Source organism: Meriones unguiculatus, chromosome 14 (genome assembly GCF_030254825.1).
Source record: "Meriones unguiculatus strain TT.TT164.6M chromosome 14, Bangor_MerUng_6.1, whole genome shotgun sequence".
Lineage (NCBI taxonomy): Eukaryota > Metazoa > Chordata > Mammalia > Rodentia > Muridae > Meriones > Meriones unguiculatus.
In genome coordinates this window covers 12,124,004-12,140,569 of record NC_083361.1, presented here as the reverse complement: position 1 = coordinate 12,140,569, position 16,566 = coordinate 12,124,004, and the positions used below count along the sequence as shown (strand labels likewise).

General features: G+C 35.6%; 1 protein-coding gene across 1 annotated transcript; it reads left to right on the top strand.

Annotated features, from left to right (window-relative positions):
* The first annotated feature begins 192 nt into the window (after nt 1-192).
* Nucleotides 193-16,311, top strand: LOC110544219 (vomeronasal type-2 receptor 116-like). Its single transcript, XM_060366245.1, has 6 exons — nt 193-404; nt 9,771-10,065; nt 10,420-11,226; nt 12,823-13,038; nt 13,902-14,025; nt 15,383-16,311. Exons 1-6 carry the CDS (start codon nt 193-195, stop codon nt 16,309-16,311), a joined length of 2,583 nt encoding a protein of 860 aa, XP_060222228.1.
* The last annotated feature ends 255 nt before the right edge of the window (nt 16,312-16,566 follow it).

Below are 16,566 nucleotides of genomic sequence, written 5' to 3'. Positions count from 1 at the left end.
AAAGTCAATGGAAGAAACAGGTTCCGAATCCCCAGTGGCAGGGGATAAGAAAACAGCAAAGATTAGGAATGATTAGTGTGAGAGTCTCAAACAACAATAATGTTCAAAACACACATGCTAGCAAACACATGAACTAAGCATATATCTTGCATTCTGTGTGATCTGCATCAAGCAGACACATGTATTAGTGGGATGTTCTCCTTGATTTTTATTCTCTGGCTCTTGCAGATTCCCAGTCTTATCTGTGCCTTTAACAACAATCAATGCTATTACCAAATAAAAGAAGATTTTCACCGTGAAGGAGATGTGGTGATTGGTGCATTTTTCCCTGTTCATACTTATTACACCATCCAAGAAATTCCACATTCCCATCTACTTGGGTACTATGAGGACTATTACCTACAGTAAGTACAATTATTCATTTTTAGAATTCACAATTCTTATGACTTAGGGGATATACCTATAAAAATCTTGAATATTCCTTATGGTTTTTACTGTGACAATTTCTATTTTACAGTTTCCAAATCTTGTCAATTTTGTTTTCATTTTGGCTTCTATTCCTCTCCGAAAGGGAAATAAAATAGAAAATGTGATTTTCTTCATTTTAGTTTCCTCAATTGATTGTTAAGTGTAACCTGTCACGTGCTTGTAATGCCACAAGGTATGAATAGTTTTCAGTGTTATAATTTCTTAGGAATGATGCTTTCATTTAAGCCTGACCTTGTTAATCAGGGAATGGGGTGACTAAATGCAGTGATTCCTGAATGCTCATTATTATGCTTAGCTGAAGACACTCTCTTGTTTTACCTGACACTGAACCAGACTTAAGAATATCACAGTTAAAAGTCGTGTATATTGCTGTGTTCTACAAAAATGTCCTTTATGCCATGTTTTTGTATAAGTGTGTGTTTGCTAATCTCCTTTTTAGTTCTCAGGCAGATTTCCACAGTTTACCTGTCATTTCCATCTCTTTGAAGTATTTCATCTCAATTTTATGGATGTGTTCATCAAGACACAGTGACTGTGAAAGTGTGAACATGGAGCTATTCTTTAGCTTTTGTGAAATATGCAAGACTACCATGCCTGTAAGGCCACCAGTTTTCAATAGATTTTAGCTTTATGACTTCAAAGGAAGGGTGTTTTATTTAAGCCTGACACTGATGCTCATGGAATTCCTGAAGTCTTGAAGTATTGTGCCAGTTAGATGTGTTCACCAAGTTATAGTGTCTGGGAAGGAGCCAACTTTGGACTGTTTCTTAGCTTGGGTAAAATATGTGAGATTAATAGTGTCAAATATTATTCTTTTATGTATAATAGCAGTGAATATGGTTCCACTCCTAACTGTATTCTGATCCCAACTTGGTCTTATAATTGATCTCCCTCTTTCCTTGAATTTCCCCCATGTGTTTTTTTCAGTGCATAGAGCTAGACTGGGTTATGAGTGTTGTATAAATTCCATTATGGTATTCTTTTTATTTTCACTTACTTGAAAATATGTGAGATTAATAGTGTCAAACAGGTCTTGCAGAATTAGAGAGAAATATTCATGTATGTTTCTTAATAAAGAAAGTAAGATAAGATAGGTTGATCCCATTCAGACCTTCCTTTCCTGTACAGATGTTATATCTGTATAGATCCAAAATGTAAGGACCTGAACTACAGCAATAACAATTGTAAATTCCTCTGAAATCATAAGAAAATGAATTCAGAGTCAACAAGTGGAAAAATGACCAAAGGAAATATAAGTGTGAAAGTGAATCATGCTCAGTTTGTGAATACTATATATTTCTTAAGAACTTGGTGTTGTATTAATTCATCAAATCAAAGACATTGGAATAGAAAATCTGGTTAGATAGTAAAGGCCAATAAATGTTTGGTTACCTTGACAAATTTTTTTTTAGAAAATTGAAAAAGGAAAGAGCTGTTTAAAATTTCTTATTTAGATAAAATATTTCATGGTAGTTCTAATTTCTTGTTTTTCATTAAATTTTTATTTGGTAGTTCTAATTTCTTAGGGAATCCTATTATGTCTCAAATAAAATCACAAAATTTCTCATATGTAAAACAGATGTGGATGTTGGGTAAATCCTTTTCCATGTCATCATGATTAAGGATCTACATTTTCTCTGCCCTTTGCTTTCAGCAATGCAGGTACCAACGTGCATTGGTTTGTGTTTCTCTGTATGTTGTGCAGCATCAAGCCCATTGCTGTGAAGAGTATACTTTCAGTTACTTAATATCTGGGTTTAATATTTATTTAATATTTAACATCTGCATTGTTCATCATAAACACAAGGATTGGGAACTCTCAAAAATATTTAACTTTTTATTAAGTCAGAAAAAAACAAATTAAATTCATTTAGTTTATCATCATAGGAGAGGTGTCAAGTGAGTACTTGTTGCATAGAGTGTTGAAGAAATGCATATGTGCTTCCTGATGAGTATAAAATTATTCTAAGAGAAAAATGGATTTTCCATTTTGAGATTCATACAAAAAATTTTTTCAAGTTTATTACAGCATCCAGTATTTCTCTCTCTCTCTCTCTCTCTCTCTCTCTCTCTCTCTCTCTCTCTGTGTGTGTGTGTGTGTGTGTGTGTGTACTTTTGCCTTTGATGCAACTCATACTTGCTCGTGAAAACAAAACTGTAGGAATCCATTTTCCCATCCCATAATGTGTGTGCTGAGATTAAACTCAGCCACTCAGCCCCACAGCAGGATCCTGCACTGGCTAAGCCATTTTATTATCAGTATGTTAAATCTTTTATTGATATAGCTCATATCTTTCTAAATCAAATAAGGAATCCTTATTTGTTTATGAGGATGTTTATGAGGGTGAATTCTTTTTCTTTACGTGAATTAAAATACGCTTTTAATTAATATGCAAATTTGTATTTCATCAATATTTATTAAATTATTCTGTTAATAAAATTGATAAATAACATACATATTTCTTAACAATTTGCAATTTATTAAAAGCAAAAATGTCATTGACTCTTAATTTTATTATATTTATGTATAATTATGAACAATTTTCCATATTGAAACACAAAAATATCTCCTGTCAAGTTATTCTAAAATATTTTACATTGTGATGTATTTTTAAACATATTTGATTTTTTTATATTCATTATTGAAAATACATGAAATTCCACTCTGACTAAGATTTATCAATATTTTTAATGGTATTTATATAATATAATTGTCAACAGCAGAAATGTTTAAATATAAACATAAACACTAAAACAAATGTGGACTACATTTGTAGCAGGAAGGACTGGAAAAACTCTAAAATATTCCATTGCCAACTTTCTAGAGTAGTTCTCATTTAGGTAATTCTAGATGGTTTCTCATTTAGATAATGCCCTTCTGGATTCTCTTTACCATGTCTTCTTTTATGTATAATAGCAGTGAATATGGTTCCACTCCTAACTGTATTCTGATCCCAACTTGGTCTTATAATTGATCTCCCTCTTTCCTTGAATTTCCCCCATGTGTTTTTTTCAGTGCATAGAGCTAGACTGGGTTATGAGTGTTGTATAAATTCCATTATGGTATTCTTTTTATTTTCACTTACTTGAAAATTCCTTCATTGTCGTCTACTCTTTTGTAGCCACTAGCCTTCATTCCTCTCCGGTTTGTGCCTTTCATTGGCACTCAGGTCTTGTTCGTTAGTTCTATTTTTCTCAGTGTGTTTTGTAAGGAATACATAGTCTGAAGAGATATATTCCAGCAACAGCATAAATACAAACACAAGCATCTCAGTAATGAGATACCAACATTTCTGGTATAGTGTGCTTGCCAGGCCTCACTGAGGTAAGTACTTCTAGCTCTTGTTTGTCCTCACTGCAGGGATTCTTTCACCATTCATCTCGGACTGCCATGTATAGAGAAAGATGTGTGTATCCAGCTATAGCATTCACATTCAGTAATAACTCAGAACTTTGTGGATTGATTTTCTGTGAAATCAATTCTAAGCTAGGAATCCATACAAAATTGAATAATATGTTTGACCTTTATCTATTTTAATTGAATAAATTAAGAGTTGGTGATATTATCTATGATTTTTGGAAAAGTTAGATGTTGCTGAAAATGTATAAAAGGAACTTGAAGGGGACAGGAGTTCCACAAGGACCTAATATATCTGGGCACAGGGGTCTTTTATGAGACTGTTTCTCCAAACAAGGACCATGTATGGATGCAACCTAGAGCCTGTGCTCAGATGTAGCCCTTGGTAGCTCAGTATCCAAGTGGGTACCTTAATAAGGGGAACAGGGACTGTTTCTGACATGAACTCCGTGGTGGGCTCTTTGACCCCTCCACCCCCAGAGAGGAGCAGCCTTGCTAGGCCACAGAGGAGGACTTTGCAGCCAGTCCTGAAGATAACTGATAAACCAGTATCAGATGTAAGGGGAGGAAGTTCTCCCTTATCAGTGGACTTGGAAAGGGGCAGGGAGGAGATGAAGGTGGGAGGGTGGGATTGGGAGGGAAAGAGGGAGTGGGATACAACAGAGATACAAAGTTAACAAACTGTAACTAATATTAAAAAATAAAAATTTTAAAAATGTATAAAAGGTGTGTCTCAGATTAATGACAGTTTCAAGTGATTTGTCTACGTATCCTGGTGTTATTATCCTTCTTCTCACAATATTATCAAGTTTTACTCATTAAAATTTTTTCTGACAATTCATCTTATACTCTAATTTTAAATTAATTTTATCAATTTCTTAACATTTTCACCTGGCAAAGAATTCCATAGGAAGACCAACAGAGCCAACAAATCTGGCCCCAGAAGGGAGCCTCCAGAGACTGATGCAACAACCAAGGACCATGCATGGAGAGGACCTAGAAACCCTGCTCAGATTAGCCCATAGCAGATCAGTCTCCATGTGGGTTCCCTATTAAGGGAGCAGGGGCTATTTATTTATATCTTGGGCAGATTATTTTACATATTTATTTTAGTTAGGTACACTTTTTTATTTGTACGTTTCAGTCTTCCTGGGCAATTACAGAAAGAATAGTCCAATAAACTTAAAAAGAGAAAAGAAGTGCATATGGGCTGGCATAGCAAAAAGAGGAAGGGTACTATTACATTACATTACATTATATTATATTACTATATTATATAAAATCAAAGCATACTGTATAGTAATCTCAAAAATTATCTTATATATCTCAAAAGGGGAAATAATTAAACTAGTTTTCATTTTCAAAAAATATTTATTATATACTGTTAGCTTTCAAGACAGGTATCTTAAAGACATCAAGCAAATCTTTGAGCTTAAATGATTTCTTTATGATTGCTTTGTGACTGGACATTTTAAATTGCTCAGATTTGTTTGCTATAAGTAATAGTAATTATTATTTGTAGAATATACACACATGTATGGAATTGTCAAAACTTTGTATATATACACATACATAACTTCATTTGATATCAGCATACATTTAAATATGTAGTGTTTATAGATGAGAAAATGTCACATTTGTCCAATTCCTTACAAGTAAACATTTTTCTAATTAATTCCTTTTCAGTTAACAATATGTATATATATATATGTAGACATATATATATTTTAATTTTCTCAGTCTACTTTCTTTTAAATAATAGTGTTGACTACAGCTGGAATACAAAGTGAATAAATTTTAATAAATAATAAAATTCAAAAAAATTAAAAAGAATGTTTACAAATTTTGATATTTTTGTTGTCAAACAACTTTATTAACTATCAAGTACAGAATAAATTTATTTTCAAAACAAAGACATGCATTTAAACATAACATTATAGTAAATCTCAAACATACATGCAAATAGGTAGCATGAGCAATGAGCATATAACCCAGCTGCCATGTTTTTTATCTTGTTTTCCTGTTTACATTTCAATACCCCATTTGCTTCTTTTTATATTATTTTCTTTACTAAGACTACTATTTATTCATTTACATGTGTGTGTGTGTGTGTGTGTGTGTGTGTGTGTGTGTGAATATATGATCCTTTTATGGTAATGACCAAAAAGGCCAGCAGAGGTGTTGAATCCTCGGGAGACATAGTTTTGGATAGGTGCAAGCTGCCTTTCATGATAGCTGACATGATTTCTGAGTTCTCCGGAAAGAAGCACTGTTATTGCTGAGGAAGTTCTCCTGCCACACCTCATATGGCTTTCATGCAAAATTTAACCACAATATGTTTTCATTTCTAAGCAATTTGGTTTATTGGTTATATTCAATAAATCTCCCTTCTAATCTATAGTCACCTTTTCTGTCTTCACCTATATACCTGCCCAATTTTAAATTTAATTCTTTCTCTCCAGTCAAGTCAACTGTGTCTTGCTCAAGTATTATGAAGGTGGAATCATCCTAAATATGATTGGCTTAGCAAGGGTCAGATGACTGAAGAAAAGTGACTCTTCCTCTCCCACAGTTATCAAGTTTCAACACTGTGGTGTTTTGAATAGAAATACCTGCACAGACTCATGTGTTTGAATGATTGGTCCATAATGAGTGGCACTATTAAGCTGTGTTGCCCTCTTGGAGTAGGTGGGGCCTTGCTGGAGAAAATGTGTCACTGTTTGTTGGCTTAGAAGTCTAAGAAGCTCAGGTCTGACCAGTGTTTCTCAGTCTTCTCCTGTGTGTTGTTCAGTATGTAATATTAGCAGCTTCTTCTCCAAAACCATGTGTGCCTGTCTCTGCCAAGCTTAGCCCCAATATTAATAATCAACTGAACCTCTGAAACTAAGCTAGCCACAATGAAATGTTTTCCCTAATGAGAGTAACCATGGTCATTGTGTATCTTCACAAGAAGACCATGAAAAAAAATCCTCTTGGCCCCGTTGTGAATTTGTGCATACCTCTACTGTCTGGGCTGTCATTTTGTCTCGCTTGAGAATGAACAGGTTTTTCATGTTGTTACCTTACCATGAGATCATAAGTATAACTTCCCTGCTGTGTCTAGGGACCATTCATAGCAATTATTCATAGCCATTTCTTCTTAAAATCTTTCCACTGCTCTTCAGCTAAGATGTTTAAGCCTTGTGAAAGAAGAACAATTTACACAATAGTACCTTAATGAAGACATTTGTGTGATCAACATATTTTGACACTGAAATGACATCATACTCTTGTGGATTTGCAACCTTTTACTCTAAAATACCTTTTGGGGAAAAAGGTATTTTCATCACTTACCTTATTATTATACAGGTGAAAAGGTGCTTAGAAAAGGAGAATACTGTAAGTACAAGTGTGAAAATCTCAGTTTAAATCTCCCAAAAGGATGCTATCTTTTTTCTATTGTGTGGTTTTGGCATATTTGTCAAAGATCAAGTGGCCATAATTGTGTGGGTTTATTTCTGGGTCTTCTGTTCAGTTCCATTGATCCACCATTCTGTTTCTATGCCTGTACCATGCAGTTTTAATTACTGTTGCTCTTAGTACAGCTTGAGATCAAGGATGGAGATACCTCCAGAAGAGTTTTTATTGTAGAGAATTGTTTTAGCAATTCTGTGTTCATTGTTATTGCATATGAAGTTGAGAACTTTTCTTTCAAGGTCTGTAAAGAATTGTGTTCGTAATTTAATGCGTTGAATCTGTAGATTGCTTTTGGAAAGATGGCCATTTTTACTGTTAATCATGCCAAGCCATGAACATGGGAGATCTTTCCATTCTCTGATATCTTCTTCTATTTTTTTCTTCAGAGACTGGATTTTTTTTTTCAATAAGTCTTTGACATGCTTGGTTAAAGTCATACCAATGTACTTTATGACCTTTGTGGCTATTGTGAAGGGTGTTGTTTCCTAATTTCTTTCTCAGCCCCTTTGTCTTTTGTATGCAGGAGGACTGCTGATATTTTTTGAGTTAATTTTGTATCCAGCCACTTTGCTGAAGTTGTTTATCAGCTTTAGGAGTTCCCTGGTAGAATATTTGGGGTTGCTCATGTATATAACATATCATCTTCAAATAGTGATACTTTGACCTTTTCCTTTCCAATTTGTATCCCTTTGATCAGTTTTACTTGTCTTATTGCTCTAGTAAGGATTCAAGAACTTGAAGAGATATGGAGAGAATGGGCAGCTTTGCCTTGTCCTTGATTACAGTGGGATTGATTTAAGTTTCTCTCCCCTCAGTTGAGGAATGGATACAGAAATTGTGGTACATTTGCAATATGGAATATTACTCAGCAATTAAAAACAAAAAATAATTAAATTTGCAGGCAAATGTTGCAGGAGCTGATACTCATAGCCAAACTTTGGGCAGAGTGCAGGGAATCTTATGAAAGAAAGGGGAGATAGAAAGACCTGGAGGGGACAGGAGCTCCACAAGGAGAGCAAGAGAACCAAAAACTTTGAACACAGATGTGTTTTCTGAGATTCATACTCCAACCAAGGGCCATTCATAGAGATAACCTAGAACCCCTGAACAGATATAGCCCATGGCAGCTAAGTCTCAAAGTGGTTTCCCTAGTAATCAAAACAGGGACTGTGTCTGACATGAACTCAGTGGCCTACTCTTTGATCACCTCCCACTTAGGGGGGTGCAGCCTTACCAGGCCACAGAGAAAGACAAAGCATCCACTACTGATGAGACATTATAGACTAGGATTAGATGGAAGGAGAGGAGGACTTCCCCTATCAGTGGACTGGGGAAGGTGTATTGGTGGAGAAGAAGGAAGGATGGTGGGATTGGGACAGAAAGAAGGAGGACTCTACAGGTTGGATATAAAATGTAATTAATAAAAATAAAAATGAAAACTATCTAAAAAGAATTCTCCCAAAAAAGGCTATGAGTGCATGCCTGTAATTTAATGATCACATGAAAGGCAGGAAACAGAAACAGAAGAGTCTCTAGAAGTTTGCTGTACAGAGAACTGGACAATGTGGTATTCTAAACAAAGGAATCGAGGAGCCAGGTATGGTGGGGATAGTCTTTATTAAGTGGAATTACAGGAGAGAGATAGGTAGGCATTTTTGTGAAAGCAGGCAGGGAGGCAAGCAAACAATCAAACACATGATCAATGTGACACATAAATAATAGAAACTGTTTGTGAAAAATGTGAATAGTTAGGACTAACTCTGGAGGTTGTCCTGTCTTGCATTCATACTTATTGATCTTTATATACTGTACACACATAGACACACACAATGCACACAAGTGACATGTGCAAACATCATAAATATACAGAAGTATAAACATATAACGGGCATCATAGTATATTCTTTTTACTCATATCAATACACAGGCAGATACAAGGTATTTTCTGTAAGTTGAATATGTTATTCACTGGCAAATCCAGGCTGCCTCAAAAAATTCCCTCAAAAGACAGTGTCAGAGAAATGGCAACAGTGGCCATGTATAGAATGAACTAAACTTAGAGTATTATCTTATTAAGGTACTGTTACTAAAAACTGATTTGAATGATAAGGAAATAGTGACTTCTCATAATTAAAGAGAATGAAAGGCTAAGATCTAGATACCAGCAGATCAGCTTTTTTGAAAAAAACTAATTTCTGATTTGCAGACAGTATTTGTACTATATCAATCAATGAAAAAATAAATAAAGCATGCTTTGAGGAACTAAGAGTATTGACTGGTAACGATAAAGGATTTTTACCTAATCTTAAAAGAGGTACCCAATCTAGATCCATCCACTCATGGTGAAAAAAATTAAAATACACTTTTTATAGAAACAAAGGTGAAATAAAAAAGTTATTAGACTAACTATGCAGACATATGTGCTCTATGTGGCCTTCCTCTTGTTTATTTTGTGCCATTTTCACAGGTATAATTTTAAGAATTACCAGTTTATTCTGGCTCTGGTATATGCTATTGAGGAGATCAATGGGAACCCGAATCATTTACCCAACATATCTATTGGATTTGACTTCTACAATGTCCGATTCACTGAGAAGGAAATTCTTATGAATACCTGTATATGGCTCACAGCACACAGACGAGAAAAAGTTTTACCTAATTACAACTGTAAAAAGAGAAATTTTATTGCTGCACTCACAGGCACATCATGGACGACATCTGCCTACATTGGGACATTGCTACAACTCTTTAAATTTCCTCAGGTGAGAAAATATAAAGGAAGGGACCTGGGAATCAGCCACCCCCTTTTTAAATACTGTAAGTGTCTGAAAAGCTAAAAGGGGAATTACTTGAATTATGCAACCATTAAGGCCAGTATCCAGACACATGGTGATCATGTCATATTTCTCTTGCTTGAAAGACAAAGGAAGGTGAATTGAATGAAATCAGGTAGGTCCTTGAAGCATACAGGCTAGGTAAGACTTTCTATAAAATGGTATAAGTGGAATTTGCCTTTGAAATGGGACTTTTTTTTTTTTACCTGCTGTCATCTTTGGTCGTAGAACTGTAACAGTGTTTGATATTAATATTCTTCCTTTCTTTCCAATTTGGCTCAGCTTTCTTTTGGACCTTATGATCCTATCTTGAGTGACAGAGGTCAGTATTCTTCTCTCTACCAGATGGCACCCAAGGATACATCTCTTTCACTTGGCATTGTCTCTTTGCTGATTCATTTTAGCTGGTCCTGGGTTGGTCTCATCCTCCCAGATGACCACAAAGGGAATAAAATCCTATCAGATTTCAGAGATGAGATGGAGAGAAAAAGAATCTGCACAGCTTTTGTGAAGATGATCCCAACCACATGGACTTTATATTTTAACAAGCGCTGGAAATTTATTGATGAGATCCAGGAATCATCTGCAAATGTGATAATTATTCATGGTGACATTGATTCTTTACAAGGTCTGATGAGAAGTATTGGGCAAAAGTTATTGACATGGAAAGTGTGGGTCATGAACTTTGTACAGGATGTTAATTCTCATGCTGATTATTTTATGTTAGACTCATTTCATGGGAGCCTCATTTTTACCCACCATTACAGGGGAAGTTTTGAGTTTACCAATTTTATTCAAACAGTTACTCCTTACAGATACCCAGAAGACATTTATCTTCCTAAAATGTGGTATTTGTTCTTCAGGTGCTCATTTTCTGAAATTGATTGTCAACTTTTGGACAACTGTCAAGCCAATGCTTCTCTGAATGTATTACCTAGACACTTATTTGATGTGTCCATGAGTGAAGAGAGCTACAATATATACAGAGCTGCGTATGCTGTGGCTCACAGTCTGCATGAGATGAGGCTTAACCAAGTACAAATGCAACCATATGAAAATGGAAAAGAGATGGAGTTCTTCCCATGGCAGGTAATATTCTTTCCATTGTATTTTAATATCCTCACTGGGACATATGAGAGTTTGCAAGACACTAACTCATCTATTGTAAAATTCAGCATATGTTATCCAGAATCACAGAAGTGTTTGTTCTAATCTTAAGTGGAGGTGAAGACAGTCTTAAGTATGTGTTGCTGAGGAATTGGATACAAGATTCCTGGAAGAAATATGTTTAGTCAACATCAAGTTCATGTCAACAATATCTAGCTGTCTAATCTTCTTATAACAACAGGTTCAATATGAAAAATCATCAGTATTTTTCCTATATATATCTCTGATAAAAGAAATAAAAGTGGATATTTAAATGAAACAATGACAGTGCTTTTGTACCTTAAAAAAAATGCCTTTTAATTGCACTGTAGACATCAGTACCATCATTTTGCACAATAGATTACTGAAGATATTCTGAAAGCAAATAAGTCTTGCTAGCTTTTAAATTTTATAATGATAATAATAATTATTATTATTTATTAGAATTTACTCACTTTATTTCCCTGCTGTAGCCTCCTCTCTCATCAACTCCCTGTCCTACATCCCTTGCTCTTTCACTCCTGTATACCTTCCCTAGTCCACTAATAGAGGAGGTCTTCCTTCCCTACCATTTGACCATACCTATCAGGTCTCATCAGGACTGCCTAGATCCTCTTTCTCTGTGGTCTAGTTAGACCACCTCACCATGGGAAGGTGATCAAAGAGCCTGCCACTGAGTCCATGTCAAAGACAATGCCAACTGCCCTTGCTAAGGAGACTGAACTGCCTATAGGCTACATCTGAGTAGGAGGTACGGGCCCTCTCTATGCTTGGTCTTTGGTTGATTCATCAGTCTCTCCAGGACCCCTTGTGCCGAGATTTTTTTTTTTTGCTTTGTTGGTCTCTTTGTGGAGCTCCTGTTAATTCCAGGTATTTTCATCTCTCCCTTCTTCCATAGGATTCCCTGCACTCTGCCCAAAGTTTTGCTATGAGTCTCAGCATCTGCCTCGATACTCTGATGGGTAGAGTCTTTCACAGGTTCCCTGTGGAAGGCTCCTTTCCTGTTCTGTGTCTTCGCCCACTTCAAATGTGTATTCTGTTTGCCTTTCTGAATGAGGATTAAGCGTTTTCCCTATGGTCCTCCTTGTTGTTTAGCTTCTTTAGGACTATAGATTTTAGTGTCCTTTATTATATGGCTACTATACACTTACAAGTGAGTATATATATATATATATATATATATATATATATCATATATGTCTTTCTGCTTCTGGGTAACCTTACTCAGAAATATCTTTTCTATGGCCATACCACCCTGAACACACCTGATCTGGTCTGACTAGCTTTTAAAGAAATTGTTGCATGCACGAGTCAGCAGTCATTGATCTACTATGTGAGTGTGGTTCAAAGTTTTCCCTGGAAACTGGATGCTCTTTCACAAGCCCACTAATCCAGGCTTTTATTTACTACACATCATTTAAACCTTAATTAATGTTGACTTTCACAACAGAGGTTGAAAATAATAAGAGATATTCCATAGCACAGGATCTGTTCTACCTCTTGGACACAGTTTAATATGAATTCATGAATCTCTTTCAGCTTAACGCTTTCCTGAGAGACATTCATGTGAGAGACAACATGGGTTTATATTGGAGAGAGAAGTTAAATGAAGAGTATAACATCTTTAACCTTTGGGATTTTCCCAAGGGTCTTGGACTACAGAAGAAAATAGGAAATTTTTGTGCAAATGCTCCTCAGGGTAAACAGTTATCTTTATCTGAGCATATGATACAATGGCCAGAAATATTTTCAGAGGTGGGTTATATATTATGTCAAGGCTTCAAGCTCAAGTTGATAATAAAATTATGAATCTTGAAGTAATGACACTTGTTGTTTGACCCAAGGAACATCACTCTCCAATTGCCAGCATAAAAAAAACATGAAATAATTATTAGCATAATGGTTTTCCCCTTCCTTGATTCAGATTAATGGAAGTATCTAGTGTTAAATGTATCGCAAAGTTCTCTCATATAAGGGTTAATTTTTTTCAAATTAACACAAATTTGGGACATTTTTTAGCAGGGTTTTACCGTCTTCAAAATGTCTCATAGGTTGATCAGATTGAGAAAGTCTCATTTTGGATTAACATTATGAAACAATATAAAATTACTTTTTGTTGCTTTTATTAAACACCATAACCAAAAGTGACTTTGGGAAGAAAGAATATATTTTGGCTCATGGTTCCAGAGTTACAGGAGTCCACTATGGATAGCAGCATGACAGCAAAGGGAAACAGGCATGGAAACAGAGATAGAGTTTATCTGTTCACACACATTTACAGTAAGCAAAATGTTGGAAGTAATGCTGCTCAATGCAGTAGTTAGTAAATACAAAGGCTGTATCAGTCTGGAGAGAACTTATGCCTTTCTATATCTTCTTTCCCAATGATCTACTTTTCTTAAATTTGTACCAAACTCATTATGCTTCCAAATTCTCCAACACTGTGAAAATACTCACATTAATATTTTAAAAGGTTTGTTTCAGACGGACATCATATTTCTAAATATTTTTCTATATTCACAACAATAACTGAAAATTCTTTGCATAATATAAAAAAACATCTATTGCGATTTTTCTAAAACTGTAAATATTAGACAATATTCTCTTATTCTTCTTAGATTCCTAAGTCCGTGTGCAGTGAGAGTTGTGGGCCTGGATTCAGGAAAGCAAATCTGGAGGGCAAGGCTGTTTGCTGTTACAACTGCACTCCTTGTGCAGAGAATGAGATTTCTAATGAGACAGGTAAAGGAAGGTTTTGTTGAAAGCTTTCATATTTCTACACAGAATTCCATAATATAATGGCAAATGAAAATTATCTGACTAGAATTCAGAGATAAATATTTTCCTCCTTTTGATTAGGAACTTAACTATCATAATTCATTACCATACCCTTGAAATAGCTCACCAGAGCAATTAAAAATCATACTTGATTTATATATGTGATCCATTGCAAGCATTCATTTGTAGAAAAATATTTTCCCTTGTATGTAACAGTGTGTTTTATGTCACTGTCCCATTTAACACATATTAGTTAAGTATCAAAGATTGATGTTTTTCAAACTATATTTCAATCCCTTTTAATAGTTATAAAGATTCAGATCTATTGTAAATCAATACATGTAAATTAGAATGTATATATTTTACATCAATCATAACATACAAAATTTTGAGAGCAGAGTACTGGGTAACTGTTTTCTAAAGTCCTTCAATTCATCTTATATGCTGCCTCCTAAATGTCATGAAATGTTTCATTGGGTATCTTTTCAGCATTTACTAATTTAATAAAGTTTATTACTAAAACTCTGGCAGAGAATGAACAGAATTTGAAACTAAAAGAATTTGAAAGAGGTAAATTGATGTATGACTTACATGTGAAAAAAGCACTATATGAAAATGATTACAAAAAATTTTTCCTCCTATGTAAATTTCATAGGTCAAATTAATAAAGCATAATTAACATGATGTCACAATTAATTACGATAATTTGTGAGGTGATACAAGGGCCCAGGTAGGTTTACATAGTGTAACTTAGTATTCTAGTTACTTCTAAAGGAGTCACAAAAGGCAGGAAAGAGAGAAAAGGCATTAGATTTATTCAGTTTCAAACACTATAAAGAAGATAAAAGGGCTGGTGAAAAAGCTACTAGCAGTTGAAGGCAACCTGAAGATAGACATCACTTTCTTTAGGAATATAGACCTTGAAAGTCTTTGTATGTTCCAACTCAGGTCATCCCAAGCATATATACACCAGCAGCATTGACTGGACTCAGCAGTTAGCAAAATGTAAAAAGAAAAGATAGAAAGCACATTAAGTCAGGAGTGAAAGCTGAGGGAAAGAAGGGAGTATGATGGTAGCAAAGAAAGATGGGTTGGATTAAAACCTATTATATTTGAACACAAATACTAAAGGAACTATCTAAGGAAAAGGGTGTGCTGTATGAATCTGGAATTATTCACAACAGTGGGCTTATTACTTTGTCCCTGAGAAAACAAAAGAAGATGACTTCTGTGCCAATGCTGTGAACACGTAGTGAGTAATGTCTCAGAATAAAAGGGAGCACCTCAACATGTCCTCATGTTCATCTTCATTTCTAACCAGATGTGGATCAGTGTGTGAAGTGTCCAGAAAGCCATTATGCAAATACAGAGAAGAACCAGTGTCTCCAGAAGGCAGTGAGCTTTCTGGCTTATGAAGACCCCTTAGGAATGGCTCTCACTAGCATAGCCCTGTGCTTCTCTGCAGTCACAGTCGTTGCTATTGGGGTGTTTGTGAAACACAGAGACACGCCCATTGTCAAGGCCAATAATCAAGCTCTCAGTTACATTTTGCTCATCACACTCACTTTCTGTTTCCTCTGTTCTTTGAACTTCATTGGCCACCCCAACACAGCCACCTGCATCCTGCAGCAGACAACATTTGGAGTTGCCTTTACTGTGGCTCTTGCCACTGTGTTGGCCAAAGCTATTACTGTGGTCATTGCCTTCAAGGCTACTTTTCCAGGGAGAATGGTGAGATGGCTGATGGTATCAAGGGCCACAAACTACATCATTCCTATTTGTACTCTGATCCAACTTGTTCTTTGTGGAATATGGATGGCAACCTCTCCTCCATTCATTGACCAAGATGATCATGTTGAACATGAGCACATCATCATTTTGTGTAACAAGGGCTCAGCTCTTGCCTTCCACTGTGTCCTGGGATATCACTGCTTCTTGGCCTTTGGGAGTTATACCATGGCCTTCTTGTCCAGGAATCTACCTGATTCATTCAATGAATCCAAATTTCTGTCGTTTAGCATGCTGGTGTTCTTCTGTGTTTGGGTCACTTTCCTCCCTGTCTACCACAGCACTAAAGGGAAAGTCATGGTGGCTATGGAAGTTTTTGCCATCGTGGCTTCCAGTGCAGCACTTCTTGGCTTCATATTTGCCCCTAAGTGTTATATTATATTGTTGAGACCAGAAAAGAACTCACTTCACCATATCAGGGGCAAAACACATTCTAGAAAGCATAAGTCTGACAAAACATAGTTCAAGAAATAAATTTAACTTCTATGATAACCACATAATATAAAATTTGAATTCATATCCGATAACACTCAAAACATGTGTTATGCACTTATGATAGGGGAGGTTCTCCTCTCCTTTCTGATCTTAGTCTATCAGTTCTCATCAAAAGTGGCTGCATTGTCCTCTACTGTGGTCTGGTAAGGCTGCTCCCCCCTCAGGGGGAGGTGATCAAAGAGCAGGCCAATCAGATTATGTCAGAGGCAGTCCCTCTTCCCA

Excerpts from the sequence above, each read along its gene's own strand:
- LOC110544219 (XM_060366245.1), top strand. The coding sequence starts at position 193 with ATGTTCTCCTTGATTTTTATTCTCTGGCTCTTGCAGATTCCCAGTCTT. Across the intron at positions 13,039-13,901 it reads GGCCAGAAATATTTTCAGAG|ATTCCTAAGTCCGTGTGCAG; the intron begins GTGGGTTATATA and ends TATTCTTCTTAG. Across the intron at positions 14,026-15,382 it reads TGAGATTTCTAATGAGACAG|ATGTGGATCAGTGTGTGAAG; the intron begins GTAAAGGAAGGT and ends ATTTCTAACCAG.